The 27,119-nt window shown below is 38.0% G+C and overlaps 1 protein-coding gene across 4 annotated transcripts in view; it reads left to right on the top strand.

Annotated features, from left to right (window-relative positions):
• The window catches only part of DYNC1I1 (dynein cytoplasmic 1 intermediate chain 1), a 282,836-nt gene that overhangs the window by 39,092 nt on the left and 216,625 nt on the right, over positions 1 to 27,119 (top strand). The window contains exons 4-5 of one of the 4 annotated variants that reach the window (XM_023639239.2): positions 378 to 519; positions 12,306 to 12,365. In XM_023639239.2, coding sequence (XP_023495007.1) covers positions 378 to 519; positions 12,306 to 12,365 — 202 coding nt within the window. The remainder of the gene's footprint in view (positions 1 to 377; positions 520 to 12,305; positions 12,366 to 27,119) is intronic. The other 3 variants (XM_023639240.2, XM_023639242.2, XM_023639241.2) reach the window with 3 other exon arrangements.

The following is a 27,119-nucleotide window of genomic DNA, read 5'->3' on the forward strand; positions in this document are numbered from 1 at the left end:
TTTGAAAGTTTTATAGACACCCCATTTTATTTTTTAATAGGTCACATCTATACTAACAAAGTAAAGTGGAAAATTAGAATTATCTGGATAGTTCATACTAGAGAGATGTTTGACTTGAATTATCTAGATAACTATTTTGATTCTCCATTCTATTTTGTTAAGGTGGACATGGCCTTAGAATCCCTAAGTTAATTCTATCTAAATTCATTTCAAGTTTTAATTTCCAAAATATGAAAAATTCACTTGACTTTCTTTTTTTCTTTCCTTTTTTTTCTTTTTTTTTTTTTTTACTTGTCCCATCTCAATCTCTCCTGGCCATAAAACCATTTTAATTTGGGCCCGTTTGTTTTGATTTGTCTGACACTGCTCTTCTCCAGTGCAGCCACTGCATTTTTTAACATGGGATACCTGTTATTTTCATTATTTAGTCCCAACCCCTATGTCTCCCTCCTCGAAATCAGTGAGCACTCCCAGTGAAGCTGGAAGCCAAGACTCAGGCGACCTGGGACCATTAACAAGGTAAGAACTGTCCCTTTATAAGGCCACGGTGGGATGTCAATAATACAAAGAAACAAAGGCCTGAAAAGCCATACCACTCCCATGTACGCTGTTAAATGTGTGGCATCTGCATGTAGACTCAGTCATTTGATGTTTCAGTTTATAGTGGCTTGCTGTTTTTAGTGGCATAGCAATGCTTTTGAACACTAGAAATGATAAACTTATTTATCATCCGTCCTTGAATAGACTAATTTAGCACCAGGTGTCTTGTTTGACAAACACAAAGATGTCCATTAGCTTAGGCCTAAAAGAAAGCAGAGAAGGACTGAAGACAAATGGAATCTACATCCTGCTTCTCATTATTCTACTTAGGTTTTGGTTTCCGTGAAAGTGTTTGTGAGTAGAATGCCGAGATGTTCTAGCCCTAAATTTAATTTTTCAAGTGTCCTGTTTATTTTCTTAATAGAGTTGACTAATTTGAGAACTCAGTCCCCAAAGTGCTTTTATTATTATTATTACTAATGATTATGATCATCAGGGTTGACGGCTGTTTTGTGAGTTAATTGCCAAATTTTTATTACACTATGTCTATTCAAAGATTAGCTTCTGAAAGCAGATACAGACATTCTCTAAGTTGATCACTGAAGGGGTATCCAAAGGGTAAAGATCTGAAGAGGGCAAAGAAAAGGCTCATTAATATGCACAGAGGAGGCACGATCAGTTTCTTAATCCAGTTACCTTCACCGGGATTCCCACATGCGGGTGCCCATAGGCAGGCGATATAAATAAGTGGTAAGTGGCAACCGGTTAGCAAGCACCCATTTATAAAGGCCAGATGGTCTCCTCGCAGCTCAGGCTGGTTGAGTTTATGTGGGAATATGGACCCAGTTTTTTCACATCTTTCAATTTTTCTCAAGAAGCTAAAAACTGAAGTATTTATGCAATAATCTTCTAAATGTTAAATGTTAACAACTTTATTAAAAGTAGTTGTGGGCCAGATTTGGCTTATAAGCTGGCACTTTGTGATCTCTGTGTGAGACTCTGACTTAAAAAAAAAACAAACATAAAATACTTTAATAAAGCTTCAAATAAAAGAAGAAACAATCATCCGCAGCACTGCTGTTCTAATAAAGCAGCCTTTGCCTTGTCTATGTACCTTTCAATCCTTATCTACCTGTGTACTTATCTTGCTCCCATATGTGTTACTGGGGGAGGGGTACAAAATTTTGCATTTTTCTTCTTTTTACTTAACACATTATCATAAGCATTATCTTCTGAAAGTACATTGTTTCCATATAGGTCTAGGCAATTTTGATAGAAAAAAATACGGAAATGAGAATAGTCTAGTATTAGCCTGAGCTGTAGGGTTTTTTGCTTTCTGAAACTAAAATGTAAGACTGGAATTATCTCACCCCTATCTGCCTGTTGGTGTGTTTCAGACTTGAGTATTTTATTTTGATAGGGCCTTTTGAAACCAGTGGACACTGCTTTCAATTTGAGAAAAATGAAAGTAGAGGTTTTTGTGGGCACCAGGCTGGTTTATTTTAGCAAATCGCCTTTGTGATTTGGGGCAGCACACGTCTTCTCTCATCTTTTGCTTTGAACACTTCAAAAGGTCTTCGAGAGGGAAAAAAGGTAATAATAACACAGTTATGTAAGATCTGACGTTTATACAAGAGCTGGCACAATATAGTCACGTTCCTTAGGGGGTCCATCGGCCTATCGTTAAGTTAATATGTTTGCCTGTTCCTATACAATGCTGGTGTTGTGTCATTAGTGCTTAGCTTCCAGGGGTGCTGTCGGCAGCGTTAAATTCTTTTACCGACTTCACAGCTGATGAGCCCTTTGAAAACCTTCCGGAGAAAGCTGACCTACACCGTTAGCACTCTGGGACAGCAGCAATTATTCCTTCTCAGAACACATCACTCTTCATGTCGTCCTCCTTCTCACATGATTTATTTTTTAACTTAATGAATCACTTTGAAAGAGGTGCTGTCCACTCCCACCGCACACAAGTTCCAACCAGTGTCAGTTCTTTATAGGAATGTTCTCGCAAGAATAGGCAACTGGAAGTCAATGAGTAAATCCCTTGCTAAGTGCAGGTTTCATAGGAATACAAGAAAACTGGCATTGAGGAAATGATTTTCAGAAAAACTGAGCACAAAGTTTGCTTGAGGAGAAGGCATTAGGAATCACTACCCAAGTTTATGTTTTTGCTTCCATAAAATAGATATGAGAGTTAAATTTCAGAAGAAGGTTATATTTCAGTTTTCAAAACTCCACTTGGAATGTCTTTTTCCGTAGAAGAAACATCTTTGAAAACAATTACTATTAACTTTACACTTCATAAAATGTGAGACTGGGAAAAGAGCTTGGTAATTCCTAAGAAAACTCTATAGTCATAAATTTGCCTATTTGTGTGGAATTTGGACTCTTCAAAAAATGGAAAAATCTTTCAGAAGATAACTTAGGAATCAAATTAACACATCTGATCCTACCGAGAGGTGCACATAAATTCTGTCGTTCATCTGCCAAAATTTCAAACCAAAACTAAAATTTTCTTCACAGAGCAAAAATTGGCAAACATTTCTTATGTAATCCTTGTAAGTGGCTTAAGCTGAAAGTTGGCATACTTAATATACCTTATTATAAAGAAAAGGTAATAATGGTGGTTTCAAAAGTCAAATATAACAAAAATTCCTCTTATTGATTTTCTAAGAGTGGTTGAATAAATTGTTAAAGATGAGTGAATAGAGAGTAGAAATATATAATAATTTTTCAGTTGTATTAATATGACAATTTTTTTTCACTTAAAGTATCACAATTTGTTTTGAAAGTTCTGTTTCTGTTGTTATAGCCTACTTCTAGTTTACAATTTACGTCTGTGGTATTTTTCTCTTTCTCTTAATCAGTTTTGGTAGAACCGATTAATCATTCCTCAGTTAATCATATTGAGCAAAGAATGAGCTGCTGGATTTAAAAAAAGCAATTTTATTAAGAAGACATTTGAAAGACTAGTTTTACTTAGAGAGGAAAAGTCTCAAGTATATGCAACTGGCATCTAACACAGTATTAAGAGGAGACTATGCTATGATTAATTAGGACTGATTCAGAAATTCAAGGATATTTTAGTATAGGAAAAAGTGTTACCGTAATTCAACAAATAAAAAAGTCAAAGAGGGAAAAGTAATCATTACAGTATGTACTTAAATAATACTTGAGAAATTTAAACATCTATTCCCATATTTTAAAATTTAGTAAACAAGGAATAGAAATATTTTTTCTCACTATGATAAAGAATATTAATCTCAAACCAACATCCTACATCTTTCATACACAGGAGTGAATCATGTAGTACTTTATAGCCCTTAAAGAGGAATGACTTATATTTCGTTGAATACATTTCTCTCTTCCTCAGGAAATGACTTCCTTAGGAAGTACCTTGAGGGCAGGGAGTAGGTGACATTTGATTTGTATCCATAGAATAGGTATTTGATAAATGTTTGCTGAATGAATCAACTATCATCCTATATTTGGTGGATGAGGACACTGAGTCACAGAGAGAATAAGTACTTTTCTCAAGTTCACACATAGCTACACTTGCAACCTAGGCGTGTTGATACAAATTTCCACAGTCTATACCTGTCCCTTACATGATATCTAATAACAATTGATATAAGTGATACACAACCTACTCCGTAAGGTTATTGCAAGGATTAAACAAATTAATACCTGTCAAACACTTGAAAAGAAGTCTGGCATATATTAATTATATGTGAGTTTTAGCTTATTATTGTTTTCACACTTTGATTTAGCCACATTTATCCAATGGTAAGAGATCTTTTTAGATTCGCTCATAAAATATGTTGGTGTCATTTTCGAATTTGATAAGCATGCCTATACCATCATCCAAGTAACTATGTAAAAATGTTGAACATGACAAGTCCATGTCCCTGGAGAACGCTTTCTGGGTTGCCCACTCCTTATTCCCTAACCTTCAGAGATTCAACCAGAAATGAATCTAAGCGATCATTGTTCAGCCCACATTTATTCTTCTCATTCACATAGATAGCTCACAAGGGACTTTGCACTAGAACTCTTCTCGTGTGTAGCTGACATTCCTTAGAGTTCTCAGTGACAATGCTAAATTAGAGGCGGTACCAGCCTGCAGAAACCTAGGAAAGTGTAATGACCTCATAAGGTCCGTCTGGACATCAGGCCACAGGCTACACCCTGTCCCAAACCTGATTCAAGGAAGAAAACTTTCAAAATGATTACGGAGATAAAGTATGTCTCAGTGTGATCACATGCTGTGCAATCTCCTATTATAATAAGAACACGTATCCCATAACATTCTTAACAAAATAGTCAGAAGGGCAAATTTCTGCTGTTTGTATTTGGTGAGAAGTGGCATGGGGGTGGCGGTGTAACAAAATTAATTTATATCTTCTTTTTTGACCATCTATGGTCTTAACACCATCATTAAGTTCTACTTTCCAATTGATCAGTACATTCAAGTCCTCCCACATTTTATTTTTAATAATATCTTATTATTACAGAAGCAATACCAGTGCATGTTATATAGTTAGATATCATAGACAAGAAAAATAAGAAAAAGATCATATTCCTACCACCAGAGACTAGCATGCTTAACACCTTGTATTCTTTTACACAATATATGTATCATATATATGATAAATGATCTTATACTGTACGAACTGTTTAACTTTCTTTTCTAATCAAATATTTCTATTTTCCTATTTCAATACATTTTCATCTTATCTAATATCTTCAAATTTCCCCAGTTGCCTCCAACATAATCCCATTGTATTTAAAATCGTTGCCTGTCCTCTAAGCTATCAGCATCTATTAATCAAAACCCTTATATCCATAGATTTTCTCTAGGGAGCGATGTCCCCAAGGGGACCTAAATGCAGTAGAGGAAGAAATGTCTTCTGAAGCACTTAGAAGGAGAATTCGGGGACAAAGGGACAGCTGTCTGCAGATCCCCCACTGTTCAGTTTGAACATTAGGCCTCCATATAGTTAATATTAAGTTTCATGTTGACAGAATACTGTGGTAAAATTCAGATACTTGATAAGCTCTGCCTTTCCCTGATCTATTGCCTACTGAACTCTCAAATAAGGAAATTAGAATAATTTGTTTGTGGTCAACTTGTGCTGGCTGCACCTGGTCACCACTTTTCTCAGTGATCTCAGGAGAGGAAAATGTGCTTAGGGGCCACCTGGGCCTAATGCCCAACAGAAAACCCTCAGGACTTTCATCTTTATCCACAACTGCATTTCCTAGGATTCTCTGAAACTACCTCAGCTTCAAAGGACTTTTAATCCTTTTTTGGTGAAAATATCACCGTCTTCTAAGGTGCTCTGGTGAATGAGAAGCTAAACGGAAGACATTAAGGAAGTTTTAGTAAAGGTGTAAAGGACAATAAAATAATGCAAAACCTTGGAGAAAATTTAATAAGACCATTATAATTTTGTATATACAAAATTCTTTAAATTATCATTATGTAAAGAGAAGTTGACAGGATGCTACTAGCTAATTGGACTTCAGGGAGACTGAAATCAGTGATTCAAGGCTGGTTAAAAGTAGTCTCTTTGGAATTTGAAATAAAATGTATACTACAGGGTTTTCTCTTTATGTAGCACATTAAGTGATTAAACGTTTTTGATATCTTATTACCCTGTCTTCAGGAGAGCGTACTGAATGTTCCCATATGGTTATAGTAACACATAAGCGTCTGTTTTAGCAAAGGCTTGCTGAGTTTTCTTCTAGAGAAACTGCTTGCTTGACAGCAGATTCTCTGTGTAAGATTTGGGGGAAACATGTCCTTGCTTTGTGATGGGAATCTTAACATTTCTTTTTGAATCCAACTCAGATGGACTTCCTCTGTGGCTTAGTGCGGCCCATATTGGAGCTCCATGTTAGGACTTTGATGTTAGCCAGCAAGGGAAGATTTCTACGCAGTAAATTAAGAAAAAGGCTTTTTAGAAGGAGCCTGATATAAGTATGTATTGCACTGTTCCAATTTTATTCCTGACAGAAAATCTTCATCATCATCATTGCCAGTCCTAAGTAAGGAAATAATTGAGACTGGGGAGGAAAACATTAACTCATTATTTAAATGCCATCCTTAATTAATTGACATCATGTTAATGACTGTGACAGATTGAGTGATATGATGGATTTTAAAATGTCCTTACTATTCAGTGTATTACTTTTGGAAATGGCACTTAGAAAAATAGATATTTAGGGATGACATTGACTGGAGATTTTCTGTTTGGCACTTTGCTCACATTGGCCCCAACTGTTTTCTTTATCTGATTAGTGACTAGTAATTTGTTTGACAGAGAAGACATGTGAAACAAGAGTCCAGAGAACCTGTGGGACTCAGAGGAGCTCTGTATTCTGCCCTTGAGCTGTCTCTTCATCTTAGAGAGAAAGAAGAAATGTGAAAAGTTGAGTTCCAATGCAATTGATTCAGGGACTAAGTTGCTAAGTCCATTTGATAGAGAAGAAAGCTGGACTTCTTTTGATTCTCAGCACAAACCAGCATTATGGTCAGCATTTTCAAGATAGGCTTTCCTTCTTCAATGTGGAAATGAGTCTGAATACTCTCCTGGGACCATGTGGTGACATCATGCTGGACAAGACTGAGTTGCTTGTAAGTGTCTTGGTAGGAATTAAGGGAGTCAGGCAGACATGCCCTGATTCATTGCTTCATTTTTTAATAAAGAATGTAAAAACAATTTCTTTGGGAATCAACTTGCCCTCACACTTCATACCCATCTGCAGAAAAGGCAAGTAAAGACCATTCATTCATCTGTGTGTTCAATAAATAGTTGTGTGTCTTATAAATTTATTGTTGTGTCTTACACACAATAAATGCCAGATCTGCAAGGACTATAAAGGTAAGAAATTCTTACTTCTGAAGAGCCTGCTTCTAGTAAATTGACACATTTAATTTGAAGCCATCTAAGGAAATGTTGCTATTTAGTTACGGCTCTCAAATATTTGTACTCATAAAGATGAACAATAATATCCTAAACCATTATTCCCAAACCATCTATAATTAATTCATAGTATATTCATATGGGACAAGTGATTTTGATTTATTACTACGTTACCTGGAGTCTTGACACATATTAGGTACTTGGTAAAGATGTTTATTGACTTGTGTGTGTATGCACGTGCATGCATAGCTGGCAAAAAACTGCATGGTTGGGTATAGCATGAGTGGAAGGATGGGGATGCAGGTAAAAGAAAGGTAGTTTAAGGTCTCTGGGCAAGTTTCCCAAAATTGGACTTTAGGGGAACTACAGGCAGAGGTTATGGGATGACTGAGGTACCAGGCGAGGACTTCGTCACAGAAACAAGGCAGAAATCCAATTACTGGGCTTAGGGCAAAAAATCAGAGTGGGACTAACAGTGTGTTTGACTTGATGCTGAGGCCCTTGGCTTTTGTAACCAGGTCAAATGGAATCTGATCTTTTCAAGATTTTGGAGGGTGCCTTCCTACTCTGGTTTTCAAAGGATAATGAAAGTACAATCCAGTTCCTGGCTAGCTTGTACAGAATAAATACTCATTGAAAGGAAATGATAACTATCATTATTATTAATCTTTATTATGGCATTTATTAATTTTTTCAGCTAATATTGATTGCAACTTTAAACTGTGCCAGGCCCTGGGCAAGTGACAAGAAGTACTTTTTTCCTTGTGTACCTTATTAGTATATCATTAGGTATATATATTCATTTGTCTTGTTCCTTTACTAAAATGTAAGATTCTTAAGTTTCAAGTCCCATGTCCCACAGCATACCTATGGTGCCACTTAGATGGCATGTTTTACTTTCTGCCTTGTTCAACTAAACTATTTATATATGTTTTATCTCCCCATAAGAGTTGTAGGTTCCTTGAGAATTCTTTTAATCCACTATCACAGAATTTTACATGTCAGGTCCTTAATAGTTGTTTATTGAATAAGTAATGAATTTTCTAATCAAAAATACTCTTTACCTGCATGCATTGATTGGTCCATTCCAGAAATGACTGAAAACCAGAACTAATTACTATAGTAAACAGGGTGATTTCTCTAAGAAAATATTTTGCGATAGTATATCACGTTCACATATATTTACTTAACAATTTCACTACTTCTTTCATTTTAAAAGTAAACTACTTGGTAAGATTTCAAACTGCCCAAGAAGCTGTGAGGAAACCATCAGTTCATTTTCAATGATGCAGTAACTTGATGATAAGATGTTTGGAAAGTACGACCTATGTCAATTGGTTAAATAAAAGTATACCAATCGGAGAAGAGAAAGATGAAAGGTGGTTTAATAATCATTCAATGTGTTAAAATATCAGGCAGAAAAGAGCTTTAAAGGGCCTCTAGACTGCCTCCTCATCTTGCTGAGAACAGAGGAGCCTTTCCTGGTGACGCATAGTGGAGCCTCGCCCGGGACACAGCCCCCACCGCCCAGGCAGGGCTCTCTCCAAGAGGTTGCTATTTATGGAAGCTTTTCTGCAAGTTTGTACAGGAAGAATTCAGTGAATGTTTAATACACATTCCTAGGCTACATTAAGAAACACAAACAACCTTTGCCCATTTAATGTATTGGCTTCAAGTTCTTTTTCAAAGAAAAATTGCATTCTGTGCAAGTCTGACCACCCCACAGATAATAACGAGAAAAATCAAAAGAAAATAAAACTAGCACACTTGATAGCATCCTTGGCTTAACTCCTTACCCCACTGCTCATTACTGATGATAACTGTGATTTCTTTTACTGAGTAATCCATATGTGACTGGGGGGCAAGACTGTTGTGGGTTAGTTACATAGACCACAGGTGTTCTGAGTAAATGCAAACTCCAGACTGCTAAGGTGTGGATGTCTGAAGTGAGTGATTCCGATGGAATCATCATTTTTACTTGTTAAGGATACAGTGAGTTCAGGTGAGCTGTCAGGCGACAGAACAGCTGGACCACCTGGGAGCTGCTGCATCCTTCACCTGCCCTGGACAAGTGGAAAAGGTTGATAAAGGTTGTCTCATCAGAAACCTCAAAGCAAATTGAAGGCAAAGTAGGGGATCCCACTCCTTACAAGGGAATGCTTCTCACAGTCTGCCAGAGCAGAGGCTGCTGTTCTGTCTGCAGCCAAAGAAATGACCGTAAAGATAAAAGATCCTCAGAGATATGTGAACAGCAGTATGAATCACTGGGACGGAATCCATTACTTGTACCATTCGAAACAAGGTGAAGGAATCAGTGTCCAGAACCAGGAAGGGCTGCTTACCTTGAGCGGAGAATGAGCCCACAGCAGTGGTTCTCACCCCTGGCTGCACATTAAAATCACCTGGAGAGTTTTCAAAACCACCGATGCTTGGGTCTCACCCCACACGTTCAGATTTAATTGTTCTGACAGTGACCTGGGCCTTAGGCCAGGTTTGAGTTAATCACATGGTTAAATGCTGGCATATTTGAGGATCAATGATGCTTTCTGCCTGCTGATTAATGAAAGCAGTAGTCTAGCCCAGTCATTCTCCAAAGGTGGTTCCAGGGTCAGCTGTAAGCATTACCTGGGAACTCAGTAGAATACAAATTCTCGGGCCCCACCCAAAATCTACTGAATCAGAATTTCTGAGGTTAGAGATGAGCATTTTGTATTTTAGTAAGGCTTCCCGGTCATTCTGATCACACCAGTTTGAGAACCACTGATCTAAGTCAAGACTGTGCTACTCAAAGTGTGGTCTGCACACTGGCTGCATCAGTATCCCCTGGAGCCTGTCAGAAATGCCACAGATCTACTGAATCAGAATCCGCATTTTAACAATATTCCCAGGCATCTATATGTGCATTAAAGTTTGAGAAGTACTGGTCTAAGAAACAGTGGCCAATTAGGGTTCTCATTGGACTTCACTTGTCATCTTTTGGAGCCTTCAGATAAGAAGAGAAGAGCGCAGCCAGAGCTAATAAGGGAAGCTATGAAACTGCATTCTGATACCTCTGCAGGAGCAGCTTGTGTGGGATCCGTCACATAGGTAGGGTATTGACTCACAGAAACATTGGTGGTAGGTGTAGTGGATGTGGAAGTAGAACAGCTACTGTTGGTCAGGTAGTGACTCTGTGCTTTATAGGAATGATTGCATGTAATCCCTCTAGAAAACCAGAGATCATCCATCCAACCATTCATTCCTTCAACTAATATTGTAGCCTATGAGCACGTATGCCAGGCTCAGTTCTAGGCAAATCCCTGTAATCTAGGAATATAGCTGCTCCTACCATTATGAGGTTTTAGTCCAGGTCAACAAACAATAATAATAAACTGACGTATAATAAAATCATAGGTAAAGATAAGTGCTGTGAAGAAAGTAAAGCAGGAAAAGGAAAGGGGATGAAGAGTGACTTGAGATAGGGTGGTGAAAGGAAAGCTTCTCTGAGCAGGTGACATTTGAACCAAGACATGGACAAAGCAAAGGCGTGAGTTACACAGGTCTTTGGGGAAAGAACATCAAGGAGGACAGAGGACACAAGAAGGACACCGTGAAGGAGGAGGACAGTGGTTAGAGATAAGTTTGGAAGATAGCTGCAGGCCAGGTCATAAATTGTGTCATAAGTCATGGTAAATCTTTACGGACAAGGAAACTGAGCAGGGCTTCTGAAACTTTAAGATGCCCGTGAATCGCCTGGGACCTTATTAAACCGTAGTGTAGAGTCAGTGAGTCTGGGGTACCACCCAAGTCTCTGCATTTCCAACAAACTCCCAAAAGATGCTGATGCTTCTAGTCTGTGGGCCATGCTTAGAGTAAGCAAAAGGGAACTGGGGTTGAGAATGTAAGTGACATGCCCAGTGTCACACAGCTGGTAAGTCTCAGAGGCAAGATTTGAATCTCAGATGCCTGACTCTGAAGTCCCTGCTGTCTGTCAGTTGCCTACCAGACAGCCTCATGCCTGATTCACCTGTAACCACTTATGGGCAGGAAATTGACAGGGCCTGCCTGAGAAAGGTCCTTGCGTGCACTCTGTTTATAGAAGAGCTGTTCGTCCTCTTTTATTGTGAAGAGGAATAACAAGGGAAATTGAATGCCTTGGTAACTGTTTCTGCTTTGTGCTGTCTCTTGTGAAACATTTAAAAGATATAAGGTATCCCTGGCATCTCAGACAAATGATATTGTTGGTGACCATCTTGTGTGTAATATATAAATAAAAAAATACCAAAATACCCATGAGCCATGAAATCTAATGCATTATATTTGCAGTAACTGACCCAAAGAAGCCAGGTATTCACTGGGCCCTGCCGTCATGCTCCATCTGGCCCGACCTCCCCAGATGCTCCTGCATGTTTGCATTTGGTTCTTTCTCTTCACCGCTTGGGAGATGCTTGGTGCTACCAGATGTGGCTGGGCGCTGGGGTGTCAGTGATATGTGAAGCAGTTTACATGCTCAAATCAGTCAGGCTTCTGTACAAAACAAAATAAAACAAAAATGGATCGGGTGGTACGGAGTTTGAATATTTGGCTCTGGGCTTCCTTCTGTGAATACAACCGTGGCTTCCAATATCAAACAGATGTTCAAAGGAAAGGATGGCTTCTTGCTTTCTCTTGTCACTTGATATTCGTGGGTCTTCCTTGCACCTGGGGGTGGAAGGGAGGTGAAGAAGTGGGGAGATGTTCCATGTATGTGTTGTATATGCCATTGCCTTGATGAATGACTTGGTTTGGTTTGGTTTGTTTCCCTCCCCTTTTGTTAATTCTCTGTGTTCTTTTTCCTTTGTGCTGCACGATTAGGACCCTGCAGTGGGACACAGACCCCTCAGTGCTCCAGCTGCAGTCAGACTCAGAACTTGGGTATATGTCTGCTCTTTTGTTCTTCCTTTTATTATTTCTTTGCTACGGTTGTGTTGAAATGCTGGAGCTCTTGTTGCTCTTGTTTTTCCCCCCTTTTGTTGAACTTCCAGTTTAATAAGTTTATTTCCTTCTGTTAGCTTTCCTTCGAAAGTTAAGCTTTGAAGAAAGTTTCTCTTTGTGGAAAATACCACAAAAAGATGACTTTTAATCTCCCCTTCTTAGTTCCTATTATTGCAAAACAACACTCCGCCAAACAAAGATACAAACACATACTCACACCTTCGAGGTGGGGCACACAAGTTCTATGATGGGAGATACGTTTGACTTTGTCCTAACCATCCTCCCCCTTTACTAACAAGTTGCATTAGGTTAATTTTTGTCTAAAATCAGTATTAAAATGTTGTCTTGTTTGTTTTCTTTCCTTATCACTTTTTTGGGGGCTACAATAAGCATTTAATATGAATGAAGTTTGAGCATATAAAGATTCCTGTTAAAGAAAAAGCAAACTTGTTGACTTCCTCAATATTAAGAAATCTCAAATATTTAATGATGGGTAATGTCTCCTACAGCCTAAACATCATTTTTGTTCAGATGGAAATTTATTGTCACGGGTTAAAAGATAGCTTCAGAATTGAAAAATTCGTCCACAAAGAATAAAAGACACAGGCATATCCTAGAAACTTAGTTCTATTTCTCTTATAGGATTGGCGTTAGCTGTTGTCACACGTGAGACATTTATTTCCAGTGGGGTGCTTGTACTAGCTCGTGTGCAAGCTCAGGAGAGCTGACTGTGTGCTTCTCATCCCAATTTTGCCTTCAGTGAAATCAGCTTAAAATCAGCCAGGGTGGCAGTATTTACACCACAAAAATTGGCAAATGCTACATACCAGGGCTTGCTCCTTTTCCCTTAGGCCAGTTATTAAACATTTACCAACATGTCACTAGGTACCTCAATATGTGAACAGAAAATCTTATTACAGTATTGTTTTTTCTTTCTGCAAAAAGCCAATGAATCCCAAAGTGGGAGTTTATTTATTTATCTTTATTTTGAATTCCTGATATTCCAGGCATGTATCTGTGGGTTTCTATCAATTTCAGTGCCTGTAGCTATACAAGATGGTTGGAGGGTTGTAAGGTTAGATGCTATCTGCTCGAGTCCCTTTTTATACGCAAAAGTTCTTGACAGAAGCAGCAATACTAAACCAAGGAAATATCCTAACACCTCAGGTAATTGACAGACTATTTTTTTAACGTTACTAAATTCTTGGCTATTTAGTTATATAGTTCATTCTATGTGATATTTCAATTTGTATTATTTAAGTAACCAACAAATATGGTTTAAATCAGGCAGAGAAACAATGAATATACAGTATGTTATGCTCAGGGGAACTTCAGAGTGCAGCTCTTCAATATATCATTGTGCTTAAAAAAAATGAAGATGGAACTGGCAGAGACTCTACGCTATTTATGCACTTAAATTAACAGATTTTTAGACAGATTGTGGCATTGCTAAATTACATTTGCTCATGTGGAACAGTTAGGAATTTTTCCATTTATATCTGTTTTCTAAGCAAAAACCCGGTCGACTATGTAGATTACAACATGTGTCTTATTCTAGGGAGATGGCATATCTGTGGCTCCCATCTTGCCTGCCACAGTTTACTTCAGAGTGGACCCAGTGAGTCAGAGAGAGGAGAAGATGAGACTGTTCACTGAGTGGTTTATCTCAGAGAGTTTGGAAGGAACATTCTGAGAATACTTGAGAGAGGAGATTTTATTTTATTGTATTTTAGCCATGTTACAATTTCAAGCATTGATTTAATGAAAATCTTCTCTTTTTGATAGTCCTTATGTGCAGAGCAGTCTTTCTGTCATACATAATTTTATGAAATATACCTCAGGCAACAAGATTTTTCTAGGGACAATTTTATTTCCTCTTCTTGATGCTTGGCATGGGATTGACCGTAGCCCATAGCTGCTTCTATCACTTGATTTTTTTTTAAATGGCTTTATTGAAGCATAATTGACATTAAAAAAAAAAAACAACAACTGCATTCATTGAAAGTATTCAAATTGATAAGTTTTTTGTGTTTTTTCCTGAGGAAGATTCGCCCTGAGCTAACATCTGTGCCAATCCTCCTCTGTTTTCTTGTGGGTGGGACACCTCCACAGCATGGCTGGTGAGTGGAGTAGGTCCATGCCAGGCATCCAAACCCACAGATCCGGGCTGCTGAAGTGGAGTGTGCAGAACTTTAACCACTTGGCCACAGGGCCAGGCCCCAAATTGATAAGTTTTGACAGGTACACACATCCATGAAACCATCATCACAATCAAGATAATGACTATATTCATCATCCCCCAAAGTTTCCTCATGCCCTGTTGTACTCCTCACTCTTGCTTTTCCCCAGCCCCCCAAATAATTGGTCTGCTTTCTGTCACTATACATGAGCTTACATTTCCTAGAATGTTACATAAATGAAATCATGCAGGTACTCTTTGGACTGACTTCTTGCACCCAGAATAATTATTTTGTGATACATTCGTTCATGGTAGGTGTGTATCAATAGTTCATTCCTCTTTATAGCTGAGTGGTATTCCCTTGTATGGACATACCACCGTTTGTTTATCTGGTCACTTTTTGAGGTACACTGAGTTGTTTCCAGTTTTTACCCATTACAAATAAAACTGCAATGAACATTCATGTACAAATCTTTTTATGGACATATGCTTTCATTGCTTTTGGGTAAATACCATGAAGTAGAATAACTGAATCATAGAGTAAATGTGCGTTTAACTTAAAAAGCTGTCAAACTGTCTTCAAAGTGGTTTTATCATTATACAGTCTCACCAGCAGTGTATGAGAGCCTCAGTTTCTCCACATTCTTGGCAATACTTAGTTTGGACTTAAAAAAATATTATTATTATTGTTTTTTAATGAATAGAGCTCTTCTTTTTAATTTGATGAGCAGGGAACTTTCCAACTCTAGCCTTCTCTTTACAATTTGTCTTCAATTTGCAAAATTTTTCAGACATAAAACTATTTAATGGATTTTTTTGGATTCGCTAATTCTCTAGTCATCATGGGTTATTGTGAAATTCAACGTATACCATTTAATAGATTTCAATCTCCTTTTCTCATTTGTACAATTACATTTACTAGTTTGATATTAGAAAATAATTAGATGCCATCTCACCTTAGTCCTCCTTAAATAATATACAATTGCAGCTGTTAGACTGCTTTTAAAAAAAATTATTATTTTTTAACCATTATTAAAGAAGTGTGATAATATCTCATGGTGGTTTATTTATTTATTTATTTTTTAAGATTTTATTTTTCCTTTTTCTCCCCAAAGCCCCCCAGTAGATAGTTGTATGTTTTTTTTAGTTGTGGGTCCTTCTAGTTGTGGCATGTGGGATGCCACCTCAGCATGGCTTGATGAGTGCTGCCATGTCCTCGCCCAGGATCCGAACCAGTGAAACCCTGGGCCGCTGAAGCGGAGTGTGTGAACTTAACTACTTGGTCATGGGGCCGGCCCCTCTCATGGTGGTTTTAGTTTGAATTTCGTTAGTGACTAATGATGTTGACTATCTCTTTATGTGCTTATTTGCCATTTGATTATTTTCTCTGATAAAATGTCTGCTTAAATCTTTTGCCCTTAATGTTTTTGAATTGGGTTGTTGGTTTTCTCATTATTTTGGAGTTTTGAGAATTCTTTATATATTCAGGATACAATCCCTTATCTGATATGTAATTTGTAAATATTTTCTGCAAATCTGTGACTTGTACTTTTCATTTTCTTAGCAGTGTTTTTAGGACACTTTTAGTTTTGACAAATTCCAGTTTACAGATTTGTTCTTTTATGGATCATGCTTTTGTTGAAGTAATCTGTATATCTGTATATTTTGTTGAAGTTATCTGTATATTCCCTTATCATCTTTTAAATATCTGCAAAATCTGTAGATATAATCACCTCTCTCATTACTGATATTGGCAAATTTTGTCTTCTTTTTCTCCTCATAAGAGGTTTATCAATTTTATTGTTCTTCTCAAAGAACCAGCATTTGGTTTCATTGATTTTCTCTATTTTTCTATTTCATTGATTTCTACTCAGATCTTAATTTTTTCTCTTCTTCTGCTTACTTTGTGTTTAATTTTTCTTTTTCTACTTTCTTAAAGTGGAAGCAGAGGTCATTGACTTGAGACCTTTCTTCATTTCTAATATAGGTGTGTTGTGCATAAATTCCCCTTAATTACTGTTTAGCAGCATCTTGAAAATTTTGACATATTTTTTGTCATTTTCATTCAGGTCAAAATACTTTGTAATTTCCCTTTCTATTTCATCTAACTAAGTTATTTGGAAGTGTGTTATTTAGTTTCCAAATATTTGGGCATTTTCCGGAGTTTTTTTTCTTATTGATTTCTAATTTAATTCTATTGTGGTTAGAGAATGTACATTGTATTATTTGTACCCTTTTAAATTTGTTGAGATTTATTTTATGGTCCATGGTGTGATGTGTCTTAGTGATTGCCTTATGTGCCCTGAAAAGCCTGTTGTTGGGTGAAATGTTCTATAAATGTCAATTAGGTCAAGTTGGTTGATTGTGTTGTTCAAATATTCTATATCCATTACTGATTTTCTCTTTTTTGGTTCTATCAATTATTAGGAGAGAGATGTTGAAGTTTCCAACTATAATTTTAGTGTTTCTATTTTTCCTTGCAATTCTATCAGGTTTTGCTTTACATATTTTGAAATTTTGTTATTAAGTGCATAAATATTTAGGATTCTTATGTCTTTTTTGATGAATATATCCCTTTATCATTATGAAATGACCGTCTTTATCCCTGGTAATATATTTTGTTCTGAAATCTCCTTTGTCTAATATAAATATAGCCACTCCAGCTTTCTTTTACTGGTGTTAGCACCATATAATCTTTTTCCATCCTTTTACTTTTTAACCTGTTTGTCTCTTTACATTTAAAGTGCATTTCTTATTGGCAGCATATAATTGGGTCCTTTAATGTTTTCAAAACCAAAGATATAATAAAGACTTTTAAGACATAAAAAGCTGAAAGAATGCCTTATCAGAAGGCCTTCAGTATAAGAAACATTGAGGGATATCCACCAGGCAGAAGTGTTTTTCTTTCAGTACTTTAAAAGTGTTGCTTCATTGTCTTCTCTCTTGCATTATTTATGACCAGAAATTTGCTGTCATACTTGTCTTTATTCTTCTGTATGTAACGTCTTTTTTGGGCTACTTTTACAATGTTCTCTTTTTGTGAGAACATTTGTAATAGTCTTGTAATAGTATAGAAATAATGTAATAGTATCTCATGGTGTTTAATTTGGATTTTCTGCCTTGATCTTCCTGGACTCTCAGCTCTGTCTCCTCAACTTAGAGAGTCTGCCAGATTTCATCTGGGTTCCCTCCCTGTGCCATGGTCTGGAAACTCTCTTAATGAAGTAAGCTGGGGAAATTGTAGGGCTCATCTTTGTTTCTCCTCTCTCATGTATCACTGTCCTTCATTGCCTGACCTCCAGTGTCCTACAAACTGTTGTTTCATTCCAACTGCTATCCAATTTTTGGTTGTTTCAGGCCAAGGGTAAGGCTGGTCACTATTACTCCATCTTGACCGGAAGCACAAATGTTGTGTCACTTTATTCTGGTTTATATGTTAACTATGTGGTCAGCAAAGCAAATGGCAACATAGAGAAGTAAGGGAGATGATGTGGCATTCAGCAAAAGAATAGCTTCAAGAAAACTGCAAATAAAAAAGTGCGACTCAGCTTGTTTATTACCAGGCAACTACTCATGAAAGAACCAAAATCTTAGGCTATTATAATAGATTAATGAATTGAAGATGGTAGAAGTGAAAAATGAAATAAAATAGGATAAAAAGAGTAAGTTAGAAGATCACAGGATAGAAAAAGCCTGTTTAGACTGGGAAGTGAATAAATGTCTCATTGAAATTTGGGGTTGCAATGGGCAAATTTCAGGATGGATTATATTTTAAATGCTTTTTGTTGTCTTATGAAGGAAACATACTCCCATGAGATCACCTGTCTTAGGGAGAGGTGCTGAGTCAGTATAAGGGCAGTGGGGCTGGGAGGAAGGCAGAGATTCTCAATGATGAGCAGACGTCAACAAGTAATGAGGGTATTCTGTGTCCCCTCAGTCCCAATTGTTAAACCCAATAACGTGTAGCAATGTTTAATGGCTTCTGATTTCATTGAAGCCTCACAATTATATTTCCACTATGTATTAGTAAATTAAACTTTTAATAGTGTTTTTTAAAATATTTGGAAGCAAAGTGAGAAGGAAGAAAAAATGAAGCTGTGAGCAAGGATTTGGCTGCTGCTTCCCTGAAGGAGGAACTTAGAGGTTATTTCAGTCCTTGAGAGACCTTGTTAGAAGGTTGGGACCTCCTCTTTCTCTCAACTTTCTCTTCATTCTCGGCTGAAAGAGAAGGTGAGTATTACTCCAGAATCCACCAGGCAGCATCCCCAACTGCTGTGGTGAAATAGAGAGATCACTCTGTCAAGAATAGAAGTGACACCAACTAGACACTAGAAAAACATATTTTTCAAGATGGCAGTATGTGTTAGAGAAAATCTAGCCAGGCAGTTCTAGAGGTCTTTTCATGTTTTGAAGTTGTTTCCATTTGCCCAACAGAACAGCAATAACCTCATTTCCTTTGATGAAGTAACCCTCTTTTGGCTTATTCTCCAAGTTTTGTCAAATGTTCTTATGCATTATGTTTAGATCTCTAGTTTGAATTAATCATTAAGGTTTCTCATGTGTCAATGCCTGGTGTTTTCTTGAGAATGATGTGCTTTGTGTCCTTGAGCAAACTGACAACCTCTGAGTCTTCAGTAACACCTGAGCTCACTTTCTACAGAAACTGAAGTATGGAACAGCATCTTGTAACGTGTGTGTGTGTATCAAAAGGTAATAGTAAAATGCTTTTTTGGAATCTGTAAATATAGAATGAATTCTAACCCGTGAAAAACTTCAAATAATTGTTTTGAACAGATCCAATCAAAATTTTGTCACGAGAGGGAGAAAGCACTTTGCCCACCTCTTATAATTCTCATGTATTCAGTCCCCAAACATTTCTTGAGAAGTTGCCAACTGCCAGTCTCTGTTCTCTGCCCTCATGAATCTTGAGAAAGCAATTATGGGATGTTTTCTGTTCCACACTAGCAACCTGATTTTCAAAAAACAATGTTCCTTTTTTATTCCACTTCAGAAGAATAAATATGGCCAGTTGGTAAGGATGTGTGCTTATACTTTGGTACTCAGTGACTTGAATAATTCCATAGTTTTATAGTTTTATGTTACAAGTTCTGTAGAAGGTTGTTAATAAACATTAAGTCAATAAAAGGCCATTCATATAAAATTTTTATATCATCATTGTTGTTTGTGTGTAATATCGAAGGAAACACACTTCTGTACCTTGTGTTCTTAGAATTCTGAACTCTCGCTTTCTGTTGTACAATGGGCGCTTGTTAGCAGGTCCTCCACCAATATTGCCAACCTTCATTAAAACCATGACTGTTTTGACTCTTCTTTCATCCCAGAAATTTGCAAGATTTGCTTGTGTTATGCAATTCAAGGCAAACCCTTCGGCTATGCCTGTTGACTGAGCCAGACTTGACATTTGCTTCTGTTCGGGAAAAATGCTTTAGCTTCCAAACTAATCTCTCTGCACAGTAAGAAGCAAATATCATGGAAACAAAATAAGTACTTTCTCAAGTGATGTTTTAAATGTGAACATAGAAAATGGAAATTCATCCTTCTTGAAGTAATCAGAAAAGGTCAGCCATCAAGCTGCTTCTCTGTCCTTGGAGGAAAACACCCACTCTGAACATCATTGATAAATTGAATGTACTGAGGGGGCTGCAATGCCAGGGTCACTTCCTCTCTGTCATGCCCCATCCTCCTCTTTCCTCCATGTTGTGTCCCATTCCCAGCTCTAGGAATCAGTCCTTAGGTGTCACACCTTGATACCTCATTATGCTAGAGTACAGTGTTTGGAAAACAAATGAACCTTTTGTTATTTTTTAAAACTTCTTTCATATCCTGTGAGCTTCTATACCCTTGGTTCCTATATTCTCTTTTTCTATGGATGCAGCATTTTCTCATGTGATTCTCAGTGCGTGGCTCCCAGGGCCACATTTTCTGTTTGTCCTCTTTTCTGAGCTTTGGTCTTACATCTCATGCAATTGGAAAACCCCTCACACAAACTCATCCACTGAGGTATTCATTTTTACCCCAAAGCAGATCTTTCTCTGGATTCCCCTACATCTTCTAGTTACACCACTCGCTTTTCTTCCGTAAGGCATAAAGCCTTGAAATAATCTCCAGTCTATTCCTTTCTCTTCACCCTCCATATCAAGTAAACTGCTAAGGTCTACCCTTAATTCTTTTCCAGAGTCACCAAACTAGAGCATTTCCTTTTCATTTCCAGGCCCATGACCACTGAGTGCTTTCTTGTCACCCCCCAGACCAAGTTTCTGCATCTGTTAGACTGTTCGTCACAAATCCAGTAATCATTTCTCTGGCTGCCCGCTTTGAATTAATCCTTTGCCTGGATCCTCTGTTTGGTTACTGAACCCACACACCCTTTGCTTATAGATCCTTCCTGAATTCCTCCTTTTCTCTACACTTAGCTTCTAGGGTCCTTCCTATACATAGCCTCTGGTCCCTCATTGTTCCAAGAGGAAGATTTAGAGTCCATTCTTCACATAGTTGCTATACTGACATATTTTAAATGTCTCTTTGCAGCTGTTGATTTCTTACTAACTTTGAGTAATTCCTCACTGTCTACAGCTTAAAGTCCAAGTTGTTTAGCCTGAGAGTTAAAGCCCTCAAATCATCTGGCCTCTATGTACCTCTCTAAATGTTTCCCCCATTGCTCTTCAACTTAAAACTTCTATTCTGAAAAACTGGTCTTTCAGGCATAAAGTGTGAACTCAGAATCGAGATCTTTGCATATGCAGGGCCACCTCCCCAGAACACCCTTCTCGCCCCTTTCCACTTGACTGAGTCCTCCTATCCTTCAAGACTCACATTAGGCCTTCTATTCTTAGTGAAACTTGCTTCATTTACCCGAACACATAGTAATCTACCCATTATACTCTCCTGTCCCACCTTTTATGTGAATCACTCATATTGGCTCTTATTATTTGCTACCTTTCATGCTTATTAGCCTTTTGATGTATATGTTTGATCTCCCCATTCTCTCTGTGTTGGAAAGATCTGGCATAGTGCCATGCTTCAAAAATTGTTTATGGTTGCTGATAATGATGTTGGCTGAAGTAGTTACTTTGTCAGTTGTCAAGGACACTGTCTGTACCCACATAAGATTTTTGAACAAGAAAGAAAATGGCACAATTATCATTCTCACTGACTTAGGGGGCTCTTCTTTAAGAAATCTTAAGGAATTTTACAAGCAGCAGTAGGAAAAAAATCTTTGACAACACAATTAATGTATCTTGGGGATGAAATACTCACATGCAAATAAGCAGGAACAAAACCCAGCAGGACTGAGTCTGGGGCCAATGCAGACATTCTTTTCTTCCCTGGCCTTGACCTACTTTGGCATCCGGCCCAATAACTCCTTGTCTCTGACAACATCTGTTCCTGGTTTTATCTGCTTGACTTCCAGGTCCCTTCCCTGCTTCACAGACTGCCCATTATTGCAATGACCCCTTTTGGTTTCCTAGCTTCTGAGTGCCACACACTGGCTTCTGACGCAAGCTGCTGACTCTGCCGCCTTATCTACCCTCGCGCCTCTCCTTCCACTAGGTCTAAGCAATATATCCTCAGCATTATAATTTCCAGTCATCAAACATTCTGAGGCTGCTATTCAAAGATCGTTATTGAGAGTCTTTTGTGATTCACAATTTGTAAAATTTGAAGAGTTTCCTAAATGCCTGCGGTATATTTTTATTCTGGCTTTTCTGTGTCTTCACACTGTGACATTAAAAAATAAAAATCCTGCAAAGGTCAGACTCAGTCTTTCTTGCAGCTTTACCTCCCAATATTGGTGATGGGTCAGCAAATCAATCATCCACTCTGATCTAAGTGTGTCTTGGAGGATTAGCTGATAGCGTCTGTGAAATTCTTATGGCAGCCATCTTGCTTAAAGTTTCAGTTGTTTGAAGCCAGTTCTGATATTGTTGAGTTCCTTTATGAGTTCAATAGAGATAGTACAGCAATATTTATGCAGTTTTCTTCACTGATCTTGGATATGAAATAAAGAACATCAACTTTTGCTGTATATAATTCACTGTGGTCTGAAATTAGAGCATCAGAATATGAGTTGTATCATATCTGACTCAGGGAGAATTTGATGATGCTCATGCCAGTGATGGAAGGCATGCTCAGGTGCTCTGAGAGCTTTTGTGAGCCCTGGGAAGCTTTTAAGTGATGAGGGCCTTCCTCTTGAATCCATCTGTCCACAGTCAGATTTGGCTACTGCTTGGAACCAATGGGCATCAACAAAGATCAGTATTCATGACAAAGACTTCCTCTGCTTCCCTGCTCATCTTGCCTCTGAACATTAAGAAAAATTATGCATGGAGCAACTGGATATCCACATGCAAAAGAATGAAGGTGGACCCTACCTTACACCGTATACAAAATTAACTCAGAATAGATCAAAGATCTAAATATAAGAGCTAAAACTATAAAAACTCTTAGGAGAAAACATAGGTGTAAATAAATCTTTGTGACCTTGGATTTGGCAATGGTTTCTTAGACATGACACCAAAAGCCCAAGCGGCAAATGAAAAAATCGATCAGTTGGTCTTCAATAAAATTGAACGCTTTCGTGCTTCAAAATACACTATCAAGAAAGTGAAAAGGCAACCCACAGAATGGGAGAAAATATTTGCAAATCATATATCTGATAAGGGTCTGGTATCCAGATTATATAAAAAATCTCTTACAAACTAACAATAAAAAGACAATCCAATTTTAAAATGGGCAAAGAATTTGAATAGGCATTTCTTCAACGAAAGCATACAAATAGCCAATAAACCCATGAATAGATTCTCAACGTTGTTAGCCGTCAGGGAAATACAGCTCAAAATCACAATGAGATACCACTTTCTACTCACTAGGATGGCTATAGTAAAAAAGACAGATAATAGTAAGTGTTGATAAGGATGTGGAGAAATTGGAACCCTTGTACACTGCGAGGGAGAATGTAAAATGGTGCAGCTGCTTTGGAAAACAGTTTGGCATATCCTCAAAAGGCTAAACATAGAATTAACGTGTGACCCAGAAATTCTGCTCCTAGGTATATACCAATTCCAGGAGAATTCAATTCAATTCCAAGAGAATTGAAACCCACATATATATAAAAACTTGTACATGAATGTTCATAGTGACAATATTCATAATAGACAAAAGTGGAAACAACCCAAATGTCCACCAACTGGTGAAGGGATTAAAAGTAAGTGTTATATCCATGCAATGGAATATTATTCATCAATAAAAAGTAATGACATTCTGATACATGCTATTACATGGATGAACCTTAAAAACGTTAAACTAAGTGAAAGAAGAGAGACAGAGAAGACATAGTGTATTATTCCTTTTGAAGGGAGAGAGGGAGGGGTGGTTGGGGAGTGACTGCCAATGGGTACAGGATTTCTTTTAGGGATAATGAAAAAGTTGCATACTTATATAGCAGTGAGGCAACACAGCTTTGTGAATATGCTAAAACTCTCTAAATTGTGTACCTTAAAGAATTTTATAGTATGTGTATTTTATTTCAATAAAATAAATTAAGGCAACCTAGACCTTAAGTCTGTCATCAAAGAGCTCTGCTTCCCCTTGCCATCCATAATCAACCCTTCATCACCCAGATCCTTGACATGTCAAAATTATTTTTCCCATTTAAATTTTTTACTTTTATTCTTAAAGGAAACTAGATAGTAGTTTCTGTGAAATCTAGTGGGTTGTTGTTAGTGTTCCATATGTAGGCACAACACAGTGACTCTCTATGTTTGTGTCCCAGATGCAATGGCTTTAGAAGCTGAAGTTCTGTAGTTTATGACTTTGAAAGGAATGGAGATCTTTTAAAAAAATAGGGACAAAGCCAGGATATCCTGCTTTGGTAGATAACTCCATGCTTTACAAGCATTTATTGTTTATAGTATTAAAAATAATGCTTAAAAGTATTAGTCACATTTTTCAGTAAGGTTCTTCTTGAAATTTTCTTCATCTTTGAAATGGGAGAAGAGCCACATAGTGTATATTTAGTAGAATTCCAATGGCAATGTGCATGTTTCTCATGCTGTTAATGATAGGACAGAATCCTTTTATTTAAGAGTAAGTCTGGGGCCAGCCTGGTGGTGCAGCGGTTAAGTGTGCATGTTCCGCTTTGGTGGCCCAGGGTTCGCTGATTCGGGTCCCAGGTGTGAACATGGCACCGTGTGGCAAAAGCCATGCTGTGGTAGGCGTCCCACGTATAAAGTAGAGGAAGATGGGCACGATGTTAGCTCAGGGCCAGTCTTCCTTAGAAAAAAGAGGAGGATTGGCAGATGTTAGCTCAGTGCTAATCTTCCTCAGAAAAAAAAAAGGGTAAGTCTGCATAACCCTAACTTTCTTCAGCTTTGGTAGATATTATAAACCATGCTTAAGTCACACTTTGGGCTTCATCTTCCTTGGATAATGAAACTTTGTTAGTAGCCAGCAAAGCCGTGCTAACCTTATTGTGAGTGGATAGACAAAGACATCTCAACTGAACCAGAAACAGAAGTGGAATGGGGCAGTGATTCATGCAAGAGAGTAGTTTTCTTCTTGTGATTCATAATGTCCAACCAAGGACAAAGGGACAGAACCTGGGCACATTGGACTTATGCTGGTGGTGAACTGGACATCTTTATACCCCAAACATTGGCAAATAACCTTCTCAAACTTCAGATAGCTTCAATTTTTATTCTTTATTAAGATCTGATATTTCTTTCCAGTAGAAACATTTCAACTTTGGTGCAATATGGCTTTGCTCAGCTAGCTTGCTCTGCCAAGTTGACAGGACCAGGTGGAGAGGAAGCTCTAGGACTTTTAGTTGGAAGTCCAACCCTAGCCCTGGGGAGATGTGAGCCCCGTGCCACTTTAGGACCATACCAAGTTAGCTTGTGAGGGATCCGTGGTTTCATTGCCCAACATCTCTGGCATCCCCTGCCTGACTTTTTAGTTTTGGATCTAGGATCAACTCTTGCACTGGTGTCTTAATATTTTATACACTGCAACATCCTTTGTCTGACTCTCATCCTCTCACTCATCTTTGTTCATCTCTGCACCTGGCCCATCTCATAGAGCTCCAAAGGCTTGGTCCAGAGACGTCTCCCTGTGCAGTGGGACTAAGGCCTCATCCTCCAGCATTTGGCTGCAGGGTGGGGAGGCCCAAGTGAATCTGGTTAAACAGTGAAGTCTGTCTCTACATTGTAATATTTCTAAGTCAGTAGTACCCAGCCTTTAGTGAGCATCAGAATCACCGGAGAGGGGGGAGGGGAAGCACGGGGAAGGCAGGGTATTAAAACACAGATTGCTGGACCTACCCCCAGAATTTCTGGTTCAGTAGGTTTGGGGTGGGGCCTTTGAGTTTGCATTCTAACCTGTCCCCAGGTAGTGGCGTTGCTGCTGGTCAGGGGCCACACTTTGGGAACCACTGCTCTAGGACTTCTCCCATTTAGGTTTTCTCTATGTTTGTTAATTGTGGTCACAATACATCCAAATATGTGAGACTTTATTGTACTTCTTAAGTGATTTTGAATTGTTTTCTTACAATTATTTAGAACGTGATATAAATTTAATGCAACATATTTAAAACTTTATTAGAGCTTTTTTTTTAGAATAAATTACCAAGGCAAAAATACACAATAAGATTTAATAGTAATGCCATATCCACCATGGCATAGATCATTGAAATCTCAATGCACATTTCTGTATCATACCTTCTGCCTTTTCCTCCTTCTAGTCTTCTCTTCTTCCCTCCTTTCCTTCTTTAAACATTTATTTAGTGCCTGTTCTGTATACTGAGCTAAACCCCAGGGTACAGAGATAAATCAGTTGGGAGTAAATAAGTAAGGTTGCAGACAAGTCAGACATGAAAAGAGAACAGTGACGTGTAACAGGGGCTGCTGGAAGTATCTGTGTGTCCAGTATTGAGGGGATGAGCTTTGCAGGAGGTAGGTAGGATGGCGGGTAAGGTACCCCAGAGTCCAAACTGAGGAGCCAGCATGGAATTTATAGCCAAATTAGAGGGAAAAGGAATTCTAGTAGCATTAACATTATAATGTATTTTTTTTTCCTCCTTTGCTAAGTAGTTTAATTTGCATCTTTGAATTCAAAAATTATGAGCCAGTAAGACCTTGAACAACAGTGAAAAACAAGATGCTCAATGTTCATACTTTTAAAGAAAATAACTACTGGGGCTGGCCCAGTGGTGCAGCAGTTAAGTTTGCACGTTCCACTTCGGCCCAGGGTTCGCTGGTTTGGATCCCGAGTGCGGACATGGCACCTCTAGTTCAAGCCATGCTGTGGTAGGCGTCCGACATGTAAAGTAGAGGAAGATGGACACGGATGTTAGCTCAGGGCCAGTCTTCCTCAGCAAAAAGAGGAGGATTGGCAGCAGATGTTAGGTCAGGGCTAATCTTCCTCAAAAAAAAAAAAAAAGAAAAGAACTACTGTATACTTTATCTCTTAGACATAGTTATATACAGCTGATAAAACTG

The sequence above is a fragment of the Equus caballus genome, chromosome 4 (genome assembly GCF_041296265.1).
Source record: "Equus caballus isolate H_3958 breed thoroughbred chromosome 4, TB-T2T, whole genome shotgun sequence".
Lineage (NCBI taxonomy): Eukaryota > Metazoa > Chordata > Mammalia > Perissodactyla > Equidae > Equus > Equus caballus.